Source organism: Anabrus simplex, chromosome 2 (assembly GCF_040414725.1).
Source record: "Anabrus simplex isolate iqAnaSimp1 chromosome 2, ASM4041472v1, whole genome shotgun sequence".
In the NCBI taxonomy this organism is placed as follows: domain Eukaryota; kingdom Metazoa; phylum Arthropoda; class Insecta; order Orthoptera; family Tettigoniidae; genus Anabrus; species Anabrus simplex.
Window position 1 is genome coordinate 512992170 of NC_090266.1, and position 16812 is coordinate 513008981.

Sequence of the window (16812 nt, forward strand, 5' to 3'; positions counted from 1 at the left end):
TTATTTATAAGTTTCCTTGAAGCTTTTTGATGCTTTGTATCCAGGCGTGGAAGGCTAGCAATAGTCTATGGCGAACTTTCATGGCATCCATAATGTCTTGGAGACAATTCAGTGAGAGTAAATTGCTGAGTATAGTTCTGCAAATAAGTCTGAATGGAAATTTAATTCTCCCACTGCACCATGGTGGGGAGGTGGATGCGAGAAGTTGACTGGTGTTCTCAACCAAATGCTCAGGAAGTTTCTGGAAAATTCTTGCCTATCGTACCAGGAAATTATTACAGTTTTGTGTGACATCAAAGCTGTGATGAATTTTCGGCCACTTACTTACCTGTCCAATGACGGAAGTGACCTGATGGCAACAACCCCTGCAATGTTTCTGCAAGAGGTCAAGGAGGACGGAATGCCCAATATCAACATGAGGGAAAATATAAGATTCGACAAAGGATACAGATATAGACACAAAATAAAAGGAACTTATAGATGAGATTTAGGAATGAATATCTTGGACAGTTAATACAGAAAAAAACACCCTAGAAAAAGTCAGTACAAACCCTTTGTACGTGAAGTAGTACTAGTAGACAACGACAATTCCAAGAGACTGAACTGGCCATTGGCAAGAGTGAAGGAGGTCATCCCTGGCAAAGTGGTGGTGTGAGACTCATTTATTTGAAGAGTGCAAGAAGGGAACTCTTTACACATATGCAAAGGGTATACCCCACTCAATGTGACATCTGGAGAAGACAAGGCCTTCAGACAATTTAAGCAGTATGAAAATGAGAAGAAAGAAAGTGACAATTAAAGAAAGGACCATCAAATCATCGACCAGTAGTTCCAAACTCAAAACTAGTAGTGGTAAAGTGGTTATTAGACCAAAAAGATATGATGATTGAGTGACATTTTTCTCAAGGATTGAGTGACATTTTCCTCAAGTATTGATTTATTTTGAGTTCAAAATAAAAAAAATAAAAAATGCCACCCTCTTTAAATAATGTCATTCTGTACTGAACAAGTGCTATGTAAATGTGGATAAATGATGTATTGAGCTGTTCCCACAACTCAAGGTGGGAGGATGTTGAGTTGGTAGCATGTTTAAAATAAATTTAATATCACAGGGTTGGTGGCAGATGGAGATGTCTGGGTGAGTGAGTGTGTTGAAAGAAAAAAAAATGACTGTATAAGTACCTATTTTCTTCTGAGACAACAGGAAAAGATGAGACTTGTTCCTATTAACAACTGAGAGGATACTTTTTGTTCCTATTAACTGAGAGGATACTTTTGAACAGGATAAGATAAGGTGTATTGTTACTTAGCTGCTCTCCTTCCATGAAAGCTGCATTTGCAACTGTTTCCTGATATATGCACTTGGCTAGGTAAGAGGTAGAGTATCATCATCATCATCATCACCATCATGGTTTACTTAAGGCTATGCCTTGTCGCTGCAACCAACTTTCTTTATTCATTGCAAGCAGCTTCATCTCCTCGCAGGAGCTAGCTGCAGTTCATTTGCATCACGAGTTTCTTGATAAATGAAAGTGTTCGTCATCCTCTTCCCCCCTTTCTATTTTTCCAAGAACTTTCTCTTGTGTGATGTTGCTAATGAAAATGTTGTGTCTCATTAGAAGGCCAAAGAACTTCATCTTACTTTTCTCTATTTATCTGATGAGACTTCTCTTTTTATTTTATTCTCTCAGCACTACAGAGTTGCTTTTTTCTTTCAGCCCAGCTTGTTTGACTTAATAAACTTGAAAACCACATCTCAGCTGCTTCTAGCATGTCCTTTTACTCGTTTTCCCGGGTTCCACATTTTATTCCTATAGGTATACTCCACACACAAGCTTAAACGAACTTTCCCCTGGTCTCATGACTAAAAAATTATTTTTAGTTTGAAATGCAATCTTAGCCATACCTATTCTCCTCTAAACCTCACTCATGCTTTGATTATTGTTGAGCGATAATTCAAGGTAACAGAACTCTGAAAATTGGGCTAGTTTGTATTTTCCAAGTCTTATTACTACTTACTGCCACTACTGGAGCATACCTCAGTAAAGTAACTGACACAACAGAGGTGTGTGTGTTTGGTTAAAGATATATCCCCCCCCCCCCAGAAAAATCTCGAAGAATAATGTAACGACTAAATCCTGATTACAAGTCATGAAATATGTGGAAAACCACCTCAATATTGGGTAGTCTTTAGTAGTAGCATAATGCACAACACATCATTTTCGCACATTTCATTCCTATAAAATATACTAATGTAATCTACATCATGTGCATATAATCCATTCAGAAGCGATGCAACTTTAAGATACTTTTATTGTACAAGCTGCCTGAATGAGAGTGTAATCACAGCTGACTGGATGTGATAAAACAGCAAACATTTTTGGAAGCACCGGATGTCCCTGATGAAGTTACTTCATCCATTTGTCATGTTACGGATTGCAGCTTCGTTACCTGCTTCACCATCATCGAGTGAATGGTTCTTTTCTAATTCAGAGAGAGTTTTCTTCTTCTTCTTCTTCTTCTTCTTCTTCCCAAATTATTGGGATCGGCACTTGATATGGATTTGGACTAGTTTTACGGCCAGGTGCCCTTCATCACGCCAACCCTATGTGGAAGCATGTAATCACTACGGCTTTTTTCTGGTATGGTTAGTATCGTGATGTGCAGATGAAGAGAAGTGTATTGAGACCAACATGAGCGAGGAGAATTAACCATACCTTATTAAAATCCACGACTGGGCCTGGAATCGAGCCTGGGACCCTCTGAGCTGAAGATTAGTACTTATGACCATTGAGCCAATGGACCGGACACTTTAATGAGATTAAAAACCTATTGAAGGACTACAATATCAAATGATCGGTTGAAGGATTTGGTGCTTCAGATATAGAACTCAACTCAAAAGAGTGAGCTAGATGTATTCAGAAAAGGAAACCACCGCCTTCCTTTAGTGCTATACGAGTGATTTTTAATCAAATTATGTTTTCTCTTACTAATATACAATGAAATGAAATGGCGTATGGCTTTCAGTGCCGGGAGTGTCCGAGGACATGTTCACTAATTATACAATGATCCTGCATTATGGTTGTTAAATGTGTTGTAGATATAGTATGTTAATTTTGTTATGCTTTCAGGTTTCATAATTAGCCAATCACTATAAGAGATAACCTATACTTAAAACCACCATCTCCCCTGCTTCCGTCCTGCTGAAATTATTTTCTGGATATGCCCCTGTGATACCCACTGAAGCAAATCATAAGACTATTATTGCCACGGGAATATTTTTGTTTCTATTTCAGCATTATATTAAATTAATTCGTTATTATAACAGTCTACATGCATGATATAAAAATCATGATTCAAATGAAGTGTCGGGAAGAGAGATGCTATCTCTCAACTAGCAAAAGAGAAAGTTAATAAGCGTAATCTTTAGGAGTCATTGGGTGTCTAAAATAAAGCTATGCTAAAATTCTGTCTTAAAATCACCTCGCTTTGGTGAAGTTGAACCTAAAATGAACTTTTCGCCGCTAAGGAATATCTAGAGTAACATGGTGCAGGAGGAATGAGACATGTAGCACCACGCCTACGGCTGCAGTCAGAATGCGGGATGAAGTAAAATTGAAGGAACAAAGGAGCTTAGGGCACGCCGACATCTCGCGGCTGGTTACGGGAACTCCGGCCAGGTTTCAATGCAAGACACCCAGGTGCATTGTTCCCTCCCTCCCAGTCCGCAACCCATTCCAACCCGGCTCGGTCAAGCCCAGCTGGGCCCGGTATCTGCTCAACTCGGCGACTCTCGGCTCTTCTCGGTACGGTTCCGAACAGCGTGTGCAATGCAATGCAAGCAGAACGCTTACGAGCACATCACGAACTTGCGCTTAGGAACTGCTTGAGACATGGTAAACCACGTGTCGTATAAAGAAGAACTAGTGCAACTTTGAATACACCTGTATTATTTGGCACTATCACGGCCTGGTGAGAGTTCCCTAATACCGCGCCACATACACATATATGCATCACACAAACCCGCAAAGAACTTAACATGCAGTCGTATACGAAGAACTACGGTCGGTAGATGCAGAGTGGGTTTCGGCAGTGATGGGATAATCGAATACAAAATAATCGCTTATTCAATTATTTTTCGATTATTCATGCGAATGAATGAGGCAATCGAATAGTGAATATTTTTCCATTCGATTATTTTCGATTATTTTTATTGTACTAGGGAATTGAGGAGCGAGGTAGTTTCCCGTTGCTTTCCTCACCGAACCAAACGTTGCTATATCAGTCTGCCAAGTCCAGTGAAATGCATACACCAACCTACTCTATGAGCAACATTTTCACACCATTCGTAGCAGGGACTGGCTGCATAAGAATGGTATTACTAGCATCAGTCATACCTCAGTCACTTTCATTTTGTCAAAGCCAAGGATAAAACTGAGACAGATCAATGAAAGTAACAAAATTCCATCCGAAACTCCATTCGTATCAATGTGGCAATCGAATAGTGAATTTCTACACTATTATTTTTTCGATTATTCATTCGGAACTGCATTCGAAAGAAAAATGATGTTATTAAGACAGTTGATTCGCTCATGTAGTTTGTTTTTCACAAGAGTTCATCTATTCGCTTATTTCAATCCATTATCGATCCGTCACGCTTAAACGGATAGCTGCAACCGCTTAAGTGCGACCAGTATCCAGTATTCGGGAGATAATGGGTTCAAACCCCATTGTCGGCAGTCCTGAAGATGGTTTTCCGTGGTTAATTAATGCCACGGCCGCTTCCTTCCCATTCTTATGCCTTTCCTCTCCCATAGTCGCGATAAGACCTTTTTGTGCCGGTGCGACCTAAAATCTTAATCTTGCCAGGTAAAATAAAACATTACTAAACTAAACTAAACTAAAACAACTTGTTAAAAAAAAAAAGCGGAAAATTTTATTCATGACGCATCCAATATTCTATGCGTTAAAACGGAGTAATATTTGAAACTCATTCGATTATCTAAATATTCGGATGGACGTTATTCGATTATCCCATCACTAGTTTCGGCCCATAAGTGGCCACGGCTGGTCCGTGGTCCAACAGCTCTGCACTCTGACCGGCCAACCGAGCAGAGGAGGGGTGGCCACGGTTCTACCGTGGCTCTACGCCTCTGCATTCGGTAGACGGGACAGGGCTGGACCTCACGGCCAGCTCTAACCGTCGGCTGCCCTGAGAATGATTTCCCGTGGTTTTCCATTCTCCTGCACTATAAGGCGAATGCCGGGACAGTTTCTAGTATAGGCCACGGCCGCCAACCCCCCCTCACTTCTCCGAGCATGTCCATCATAACAAAAAATCTCCCGGCCTGAGAGACGGCGTTCATAGTACATTAAAGGATGTGTTGTTGCTACTTAATACCTGAGAAGAACAGAACTGTTAGAGATGTACTGAAAGCATATGTACGCGAGTTTGAAGACTATTCAATTGACGGAAGTATTTTGTTTTGTAAATACTGTAGCACAGCCGTAACGGCAACTAAAACGTATCAAATTCAACAACATCTTCAAACAACAAACAGAATAAATTAAATATGGTAAACGTGAAACAATAACACCAAGTCTCTTGTAACCACAGCTTTAGTTAAACCTGGACCAACACGAAATAAAGTCAATGAAAACTTGTGTAAAGCGTTTGTCTCGACAAACATACCATTGTCTAAACTAAACAACAAGAACTTGGTTCAGTTTCTGGAGGAGTATACGAAACAACCAGTCCCAGATGAATGAACAATTAGGAAGAATTATTTCTCGACCTTTATAAAATGGCAAAACTAATGGAAAATGCTAAGGGAAGGAAGATCTGGATTGAAAATTGTAAATGTGAGTCTCAGTATAAAGAGAAACATTTATTTGATATTTTGCAGACGATCACCAAAACATCCATGGTTTTCTACAGGTTCCTACACGAGACGGCATATAACCACGATAATATTAAGACTCAATCATGCCTCTACCTCTGACCATTTTTTTTGAATAAAGGTGATCGATTCGAATATCTATGAACATGGTAAATAAGTCGATACTTTCACCCATATTTTGTTCCAATGTGAGAAATTCAATCATCAGCGGAATAATTTTCTTCAGAAAATGATGAAATTGGGTTTTCAACTGCCCTTGAATGTCTCCTGTCTATTGCATAGCCCAACAGTTCAACTGGCAGAGTCACTCGTCCATTTTCTTCAGGAAAGAATACTCACAGCATAACTTTACTAACACCCTCCTTTATGTGTGATTCGGTCTTGTCTGTTTGGTAGTTAAATGCCGTGATGAATCACGCTTGCGAGAAGATACAGTACCCTGTATCCCTGTGATCTTACTGTTATTTCTGTTTACTATCTAGCCAGTCATCTAGACCCGACTTTAATGGTTATGCCCTTCCCCTAGTAGTATAATATATTCCATATGGCCTTTAATATAAGCATTGTATTCATCAAGGAGGTTTAATGGCTGTTTATGCGGAGTTGAATCGCAATCAAGAAGATGAAGAATAAGAACAAGAAGAAGAAAACATACTTTGGTCTCGCTAGACGAAACAACGGACGTGGATCTGTAATTAACTTCGTGTTTAGAATTTTAGGAGAGGAAGAAGAGAGAGACAACCATATCTACTAATTATGGATGTGTTACCTAATAATAAAATGAATCACTGAACAGTTGCTGTATTTTTCAATGATGCACTTAGCTTTCTGTGGCCATCACCCCTTCCTTGCGATCATGTTCTCGTGACCTGCACTGATGCTGCACCTTGCATGTTCAAAGCCATAGGAGTTCTTAGGATATTACCGTATATCCCAAGTTGTTTCACGTCATATGTGCAGCACACAGGCTTCATCGAGTCGCTGGAATAGTATGAGCTTCCTTTGCTGAAGTAAACGTTTTGATCTTTACAGTGAAAAGATAATTTATGAAAGTCCCACGTCGCCAGAACATCTTTTTGGACACAGTTGGTAATATGCCACTCCCACCTTCATCAGTTCATACAAGATGGGAAACGTGGCTCGAAGGTGCTGCTTATTATGCAGATTATTTTTAAGTAATAAAAGAGGTAGTTGAAGGCATCTATTCTGAAGAAATTGGATCTATTAAAGGAGCATAAGAAATGTTCAGCAAAGATGGTGTTCTTGAGCAACTTATATTCATTCGTTCCAATTTCATGTGTATACCTTTAGCCATCAAGAACTTGCAAGAAAGAAGGACTGTCCCTTCACGTTAGTACTGGAATCGTTGAAGAAGTTGAATGATTTCTAATGAACCTAACATATCAAGTTTTCTCGGAAAATGTGCAGAGTGTAGTGTTAGGAAAACTCCGCTCTCCACAAACTTGAAAATATTTCTGGTGTTCTGCAAGGCAAAGAAACAACTGACAGTGCAATGTTCCTCGAAGTCTCTGATTTCGTTAATTTGGAATATGCTCCAATTGCGGAATGTGATTTAGAGATTGTGTTTTCTGAGTACAAGACCATTTTAAGTGAAAATAGGCGCAAGTTTGTATTTGAACACCTACTGTATCATGCTGTGAATTATATATATATATATATATCTTTTAAAAATTTTCCCGATGTTTAAAGTGTAACACTTATTTTTATAATGTAAATTTATTCCTAACTGATATAATATTTATGTTTATCAATGCATATTTTGGCATTTTAAATGCATTAATATCCGAAGCCTGGTTATGCGATTATTGAGAAACGACAAAACCCGACGGTGGCACTACTACGCCATCTCTGAGGCCAGGAGATTTGTAGTGAAGGCGAGAGTGTTGGCGGCCGTGGCCGCCATTCGCCTTACTGCAGGAGAATGGGGAAACCACTCAGTACTGCCAACGGTGGGGACCAGCCCCTCTCCGTCTCCCGAATACAGAGTTGCAGAGCCATGGATCAGCCGTGGCCACCCCGTCTCTGCATCCACCGACGAACACCTGTACTAGGCAAAATGAGAAGTGTGGTAGCTTGTCATTGCTTTCCTCACTAAGCCAAAAAGTGCTATTACAACACAACTGATCCTACGAGTACCAACTTTTATAGTATCCAGGTGCACTTGCGCCATTAATGGTATTACTGTACTCTTCACCACCCATACTTCAACAGCTTCCATAATATCACCGTCTATCGTCATACAAGGGACTCTGAGATCAGTGGAGACTTTTCTGTTCTGACCAGTACCAAGAAATATGCAAAAATACTGCACCCATCAAGTGATAACAAACTTTACTGAAAAATCCACAGCCTGTTTCCAGTCATCCGACCGGGTCAGGAATGATATGAATGAAGCCTCATGTAGCGGCGAGGATAGGAAATGTGCCGGCTGCCGAACTCTGTCGCACTCCTCTGGGGCAATGATAAATGAATGATAGATGAAATGAAATGCTATGGGCTTTACGTCGCACCGACACAGATAGGTCTTATGGCGACGATGGGATAGGATAGGCCTAGGAGTTGGAAGGAAGCGGCCGTGGCCTTAATTAAGGTACAGCCCCAGCATTTGCCTGGTGTGAAAATGGGAAACCACGGAAAACCATCTTCAGGGCTGCCGACAGTGGGATTCGAACCCCCTATCTCCCGGATGCATGAAATGTTAATGGAGAGTGTTGCTGGAATGAAATATGACAGGGAAAACCGGAGTACTCGGAGAAAAACCTGTCCCGCATGGAGCGCGGAGAGGTACATGTGACACGCAGGCAGAATGGTACATAGGGCAGATATACAGGCTCACTGTTATTTGTGTCCCCGGCATCAGAATGGGAAAAGCGGGCGACCTCTACCGAGTTTAATAAATGTCAAACTGTGATGCCACGGCGCCTCGGCACCAAAACCTCTAAAATAGCGTGGCTTGTCGGCTGCTCTCATGCCACTGTTGTGAGCCTGTATCGAAAGTGGTGCAACGATGGGCAAATGACGACACGTCGACCAGCCGTGTGCCGACAGCAGCTCATTTACCGCAGAGACCAACTGAGGCTGTCGCGCATTGTTCAGAGTAACTACAGGAAATCACCCAGAAGTACAACAATGGTTCATCACATAGACGGCAGAGCACGTGTACGTCGATTGCCATTGGAGGCTTTGGCACTTGGTTGTACTTTTGTGTTGAGACAGTCTGACAGACAAGGTGTGGGGGTCTGGCGCTGTTTTCACGGCACACACTAGGGCTCACTACTCGATACACCAGTCTCTGAAAACCGTCCGGTATCTAGACACTACTGGGAACAAAGTTCATTCGTTCATGTCAACAGTGTTCCTGCTTGTGACAGCCACATCCAACAAGACAATGCGTCATGCCACACTGCCAGTTGTGAAGGACTGCTTGGAAGAAAAAATGTCATAGAATTTACTTTAATACCGTGGCTCACGAACAGCCCGGTTATCAACCCAATTACACATTTGTGGTTCGACTTGGAGAAGTGGGTTTATTCTACATGATTACAACCCCGCAGTGTACGCCAACTGGAAGACTTGCTGTTGAGCTTGTGATGTGAGATACACCAGAACAACATCAGTCACCTCGCTGAATCGATGCCTCGCCGAATGGCCGCGGTTCTGCGGGCTAAAGATGGTCCTACACAGTGTTAGGTAGGTGGTCATAATGTAATGGCTTCCCGAAGTATGCTGTTTATTTTTTATTTATTTTTTACAAATTGCTTTACGTCGCACCGACACAGTAGGTCTTGTGGCGACGATGGGACAGGAAAGGGCTAGGAGTGGGAAGGAAGCGGCCATGGCCTAAATTAATATACAGCACCAGCATTTGCCTGGTGTGAAAATGGGAAAGCACAGAAAACCATCTTCAGGGCTGCCGACAATGGGGTTCGGACCTACTATGTCCCGACGAATACTGGATAGTATGCTATGATTTTTTTTCTATTTGCTTTACGTCGCACCGACACAGATAGGTCTTATGGAGACGATGGGATAGGATAGGCCTAGGAATTGGAAGGAGGCGGCCGTGGTCTTAAGGTACAGCCCCAGCATTTGCCTGGTGTGAAAATGGGAAACCACGGAAAACCATCTTCAGGGCTGCCGACAGTGGGGCTCGAACCCACTATCTCCCGATTACTGGATACTGGCCGCACTTAAGCGACTGCAGCTATCGAGCTCGGTAGTATGCTATGTTTAGATCCAACAGTCCGCTGTCCTCGTAAGTACGCTTCCTACAATGATTTTCCATTTTATGGATGATAATAATAATAATAATAATAATAATAATAATAATAATAATAATAATAATAATAATAATCATCATCATCGTCGTCGTCGTCGTCATGCCCTCGGTTACCGTGTGAAGGTATCTAGACTGACTGCGCGTCAATTTTTATGGGTATTAATACAACACTGTCTAAGAGTGGTGAGGACAGCACAAAAGCTATTCATTAGAAAGCACGAAGTAAAAAGTATGCATGCGCCCAGTGTACCAAGCAACAAATTTTAAGCATAGCCGTACATTTCTGTTCTCTAAAATGACAGACCGCACAGGTTAATCACAAATCAACAACATGAAATAGACATTTGTACAGTTTCATCACGAGAACGAATCGCACTTCCAACGACAAAGCCAATATAAGACAAGGTAATAGACTAACTCAACAATGAAATTTACACACTCTCAGAGACTCACCTGGTATGCAGGACCCTGAGTGACTTCGGAGACATACAATTGACGCTCCATTCCGTGTTCCCATGGTCGTTGCATATTGTGATGGAGAAGCGGCCGTAGTTGGCTCGGATCAGATGGATTAGCTCCCCTTCCTTGCACTCGATCTTTAATGTCTTGCCCTCGCAGGCGTAAGCAGTGTCGTATCGTGGCTGCTCTGTAGACGAAACAAGGTTACATTCAAATTAATTGAAGCGTAATTACTCATGACTGGGATTAATAGCGAGTAAATAATATAAACTAATACATATTACTAGAAATTCCACACGTTTCACAAATAAATAGCCTTTACGCTCTCAAAAGTAAACAACTCCTACAATGTAACCGCTATGAAATTATATTGTACACTTCCTGACACAAAAATTGAGCGGATACTTGTACGGAAAAATCGGTGTCAAACTTTGTATACAGTATCTTGTCCCATGTTAGGGCTTTTCGTCATAAAATATGTTATGTCTTGCTCTTTTAATATCTTACATTAGGGAAGTAACAAGCATTGTTTAAAGCATTTCGTAGCGAGTGTTATAATTTAAGCAATGCTGTTTAAAATCCAGGACAAAAAATTGATAACTTAAGTGAAACGGGTATAAAATAGTCCTTAGCTCTACTGTTATTATAATGTTTATGCAGTAACAGGCAAACTCACCGTGAAAATGAAAACCTACAACCTGTTTTCCAATCATTGACCGGGTCAGGGATGTGATGAATGAAGCAAATATAGGCTATTAGTACGATGGGGTCGCCACTCTCAAAGTGATCTATTAATGACTGATAAATGCTATGAAATGAGAATAGAGAGTGTTGCTGGAATGAAAGATGACAGGGAAAATCGGAGTACCCGGAGAAAAAACCTGTCCCGCCTCCGCTTTGTCCAGCACAAATCTCACATGGAGTGTCCGGGATTTGAACCACGGTATCCAGCGGTGAGAGGCCGACGCGCTGCCGACTGAGCCACGGAGGCTCGCAAACTCACTGTAATAAGGATTATTCTAAATTATCTATCAAACCCACTTGAGGAGATCGTATTTGTTTACTGCAATCCAGTTTCTGATGATCCGGAACTTGAGGGAGGAAGTGTATTCTATTATTTAAACTCGTTTTAAAAGCAGAGACGTGCATTCCTTTACTTACAAAATGTAGATAAACCTCCACGTATTAACTAACCAAGGAATATCTGTGGTGTGTTCCTTCCTTCTGTACTAGGAGACATTTTCTACTGATTACTTTTTGAGTCGGGTAGTGTTCCACAATTTCTGACTGAGATGAATTGTATAAAGATAAATCGTCCACGGGGCCATGCTGCATGAGAGCATGCTAATAATTTTGCACAGAGGTCAGATGATGCTACTATGCATATGCCAACATCAAGGTCACCAAACAGGTAAATAAAGGCTGGTTTATTCTACATGTGCACTACGAAGAGTCAAAGTATCAAGTTAGAAAAGCAAACTGCTTTATCACGGTACAACGAAGCCAGTGCCTTATTAACAGTCACTATCGACAAATAAGGAGGTAAAATACGTATAACTCAATGGGGAAAAGGAAAAAGAAATTGGTAAATTATACGGTAAAATCCAACAGCAATGTGAAGACAGGTTTCAGTTTTAAATAATAATAATAATAATAATAATAATAATAATAATAATAATAATAATAATAATAATAATAATAATAATAATAATAATAACCTACCCATGGTTGAGTAATAGGAGAATACTGTAACTGTTATCCTCTTGCCTTTACGGCTGAGCCCAACAGTTTGCACGATAATATACCCTCGGTAGAATTAAGTAGATCACGTGATTAACTGGAAATAATGGCAACACTGACTGGTAAAGTACATGTTTGAAGAGTATCGCCTGAAAGTTGTTTAGTAGGTAGACTATATTATATCATTCATTCATTCATTCATTTATTTATTTTAGTTTTCAAACTGTGTTTTAGCAGTTATTCCATGAAGAATCGGCTGCGTGGCGTAGTTACTAGATATGCATGTGGCTGGTTACCTCAATAGGAGCAAATTTATTCCCTGTATCACTGACGGGCACAGAAAAGGAATTTTCTACAAAAATGATGTATAAAGTTATTTTGATAAAATTGTTTCAACAAGGTACCTGTTTTATACAATAGCAGTTTCCGTGATTATGAATTTTCCAGCATGCAACCCGAATCGTCAGTTCGGTCACAGGTCCCTACTTGACGTCCATCTAGTTCACAATGACAAACCTCTCTAATAGACTTAATTTTGTTTCGTATGTTTCAAGTGCCCGTCCTGTTTATCGAGCCGACTCCTATTCCGCAACCGAATACTTGTTCATGTGAACCGACAGTTCGATCCTGTCGCGCAATGAGTCTCTGTTCCCCCTGAAGAGATGGGAATCACGACAGACATGTGAGAATCATACTGGTAAATACATTGTGGTGTAATTTGATTTGTTAGCTGTTGGTATTCATCGCAGAATCGATAGTTACGTTTATTCGAAGTCAGATTAATCACGTACATTCACTGCTGCTTGTTTAATTATGATACTGTTTGGACGTTCCTACCGAACAATCAGAAAAGCGTTGGGCAGGAACGGTCGTCAACTGAATGAAGACATCAGTTCGGTCACGTTACCGGAAATGACTGTGCACAAACGAGTTGATGCTCCACATATTTCTGTTTATTCCTCATAAGATAATGAACATGCAATGCACATTGAGCAAAATGAAAACATTCAACACACAGTCAATGACCACCGACGGCATGTTTCCTCAGAACCTGAGTCAACTGTCCAAGGAACTTTCATCCTGGTCATTACAAATTTGTCGCTATTTGCGAAGGTGATATGATAACTGATGAAACAAATGTGGTATTTTAAAAATGTATCAACGATGTTACAGGCTCAACAAAATGCTCAACCGAAAATATATTGGTCTGGTAAAGAGAAGCCAAATAGCAAATCATGAAATTACAATAAAGGGAAAGAAAATACTTATACATTTCAATGTTGAATCTTTTCTCCGGTAAATTTGCAAACGGGTACCTTTTACTTTGTACGTTTGTTGTTTTTGTAAAAGTATACTGTTACGTGCTCATGCGACTACCAGCCCTCTGAAAGCCCCTTATTTCCTGGAAGGGATGAATGAGCAAGGCCGGCAAACTCCCTACCGGCTTAAAGATATGTGATGGCCTTCCCCTGTATTGTACTTTTCGTCTGATGTCTCCATTAATTTTCCGGAAAGCGAAATTAGAACGTTCGCATTCTGGCCGCACCCCGAAGATACTAGAATCATCAGCAGTCATATAAAAGCAGGCTCCCCGCGAACAAGATTAGTGAGTGTTAAGAGTGTGTCGTCATTAAGGAGTGTTGAGTTGTTACTGTTGAGAGTTGCTGTCGTTGTTCAGTAGTTGGTGCTGTGTCATCTTGTTGAGTGACATGTGCCGAGTACTTCAGTGTGTGGAGCGGTCACGTGAATTGATTTTAAGAGTTACTGGTCTTGTCTGGAGTCGAGCCAAGTGAACAGCAGTCATTCATGATAACTAATGGGCATACGTTCGACCCCGGCTGCGGGAAGTTGCTGTGTTACGCGACTGGTGTGTGCGAAGCGAAGTGAAAGGCGAGATCTGTCAATCAAGAATACGGAAGGATCACCCATTCCAGGAAAATACCAGCCAGCCTCACACTTGCTGTGAGGACAAGAGACTTCCGTAAATAGTGACTAATTAGTGACGAGTTGACAATCACTGCAAAGGGCCCTCAGATTTGAGCACTCTACGAACAGTTCATCCCGTAACCTTGAGCATAAGCGGCGTAACCTATTATCCCAATAGAGGACATTTTCAAACGTGATAGTTTCGAAAAGAAAGTTGGTGCAATTGCCGTTTCAACGATAAATTACCTACCAAAGGGCTGCGCGGTTTGGGTCACGTAAATATCAGTTTGCATTCGGGACATAGTGGGTTCGAACCTCATTGTCGGCAGCCCTGAGGATGGCTTCCGGTGGTTTCCCCCTTTTTTTTTTTTTGCTAGGGGCTTTACGTCGCACCGACACAGATAGGTCTTATGGCGACGATTTCCCTATTTTCACACTATGCAAATGCCGGGGCTGTGCCTTAATTAAGGCAACGGTCGCTTCTTCCCACTAGCCTTTCCTACCCCATCGTTGCCATAAGACATATCCGTGTCGGTGCGACATACAGCAAATTGTAGTTAAAACGCCCGTCGATCATTTCATTAAGCAGCAGCGCTGAAAGTGGTTACATTTGAAATGAACGTACTGGAATAAGACCATTTGGTCTAGATTTTACATTATTGCGGCCACGCTCTCATTAAGAAAATAGATTGTTGTGAATTGATCCTTCGACATTTTTGTCAGTTTGTATTGTACCTCGTAACTTGCCTGAAAGCGTATGTTTTGTTTAAGAAACAAACAATGGCATTTCGTTTGAATTATTTAAGGAATTTCGGGGCTCACACATAGATTATTAAACATTCTAGTTAAAAATGTAGTGACTACAGAACATAATTATTCATCACTGCTATGGAAAGAATAATTTGCGGTTATAAATAAACTGAATATTCATGTGTTTTTTTAAGTAATATAAGCAGTGTGACCGAAATGACGCCTAACAAGATTGAATTGTCACTTTGTTTTAAAAACTACAAATGCAAGAAATACACTGCGGGTCAGTACTAAAAACACCAGGGATATGTATCTTGTTGGCCAGCGACATATACGGCAGGATATAGACATAATGCATGGTGTATTAATTGGTGTTTAACCTGAAAGAAATGTGAGCAGTGTCAACACAACTTAAAACAGCATTTACAAATACCGTAAGTGTCCAGTTTTGAAAACATTTCAGAAATCAAAACATTCATAGTAGTCATTAAAACTAGGTGTGGCACATACAATTATTACTAAACACACAAAAATATAATTTTAGGTAGTGAACAAAATATGGTGAACTAAGTTTCTTTTTCTAGTTGTTTTACGTCGCACCGACAGAGTTGGGTCTTATGGCGACGATGGGACAGCAAAGGCCTAGGAATGGAAAGGAAGCGGCCGTGGCCTCAATTATTAACGTACAGCCCCAGCATTTGCGTGGTGTGAAAATGGGAAACCACGTAAAACAATCTTCAGGGCTGCCGACAGTGGGGTTCGAACCCACTATCTCCCGAATGCGAGCTCACAGCTGCGCGCTCCTAACTGCACGGCCAACTCGCCCGGTGGTGAACTAAGTAGGTGTCGTCAAGTTTAGTGAAACAGGTATTTTCACTTATTCCGGGTTTAAGATACTGGCTACAAAAACGTACCACATCTAAAAATAAACATTCCTTTGTTTTTCGAAAAGTTCACAATAAATACGTAACTGTTAACTGTTCAACTAACATTGTTACGAATAAAAACATTGCTTTATCGGACTAATTTAGGAAGAACTAATTAGTATACATACCCAGTATTGACTAGTGGAATGAACGAGGCATATCGAAATAATAAACAAGCGACATTCTTTTCTTAGGTAAGAAGGATAACTGCATTTCGCTGGAGTGCTTTTCGCTGGAGAGCAATGACCGACTTGGAGATGAAGGTTCTCGCCCGCTATCAAGCGGAAACCGCAGCGGTAAAGGCCGACCCTGACAGGCTCACTACACCGAGGTCGGAGGCTACCCACCCCTTCAGCAGAGCCTTATGCTGCAACAGATCCCCGTAGAGATTCTCGGGAGTTGGATCCACCCAAATTTACAGTCAGCATATACTGTAGAATCTACTGTATATGACTCATCTTCATACAATCACCGCAGTTTATAGTTAAGTCAGCTCTAATTTCGCAATTCTTGTAGACAATATCACTTATGTAGAGTAAACCAATTATTATAGTACATGCCATGTTGCTTTTACTTCAAAAACGACACGGAACATGACGTAATAGTATTTTGCGGAGCTAGCGGGAAGAAACTGGATCGAGTATTAAGAAAACATATTCACGAATAACGCAATATAAGGTCATTAGAATCTTGTCTAGGAAGTGGAGATAATTCTGTTCCGTTGGCAGTAGAACTAATCAATAGTACATCCGTTATCTCGCTTCCGTTTTCCTTATCATTGGTAATAATAATAATAATAATAATAATAATA

At 40.8% G+C, this 16812-nt stretch overlaps 1 protein-coding gene across 4 annotated transcripts in view; it reads right to left on the minus strand.

Moving 5' to 3' along the window:
* The window catches only part of Cirl (Calcium-independent receptor for alpha-latrotoxin), a 666667-nt gene that overhangs the window by 209556 nt on the left and 440299 nt on the right, over positions 1–16812 (minus strand). For all 4 annotated transcript variants that reach the window (XM_067140878.2, XM_067140879.2, XM_067140881.2 and 1 more), the window contains exon 3: positions 10654–10846. In XM_067140878.2, the coding sequence (XP_066996979.1) occupies positions 10654–10846 (193 nt within the window). The remainder of the gene's footprint in view (positions 1–10653; positions 10847–16812) is intronic.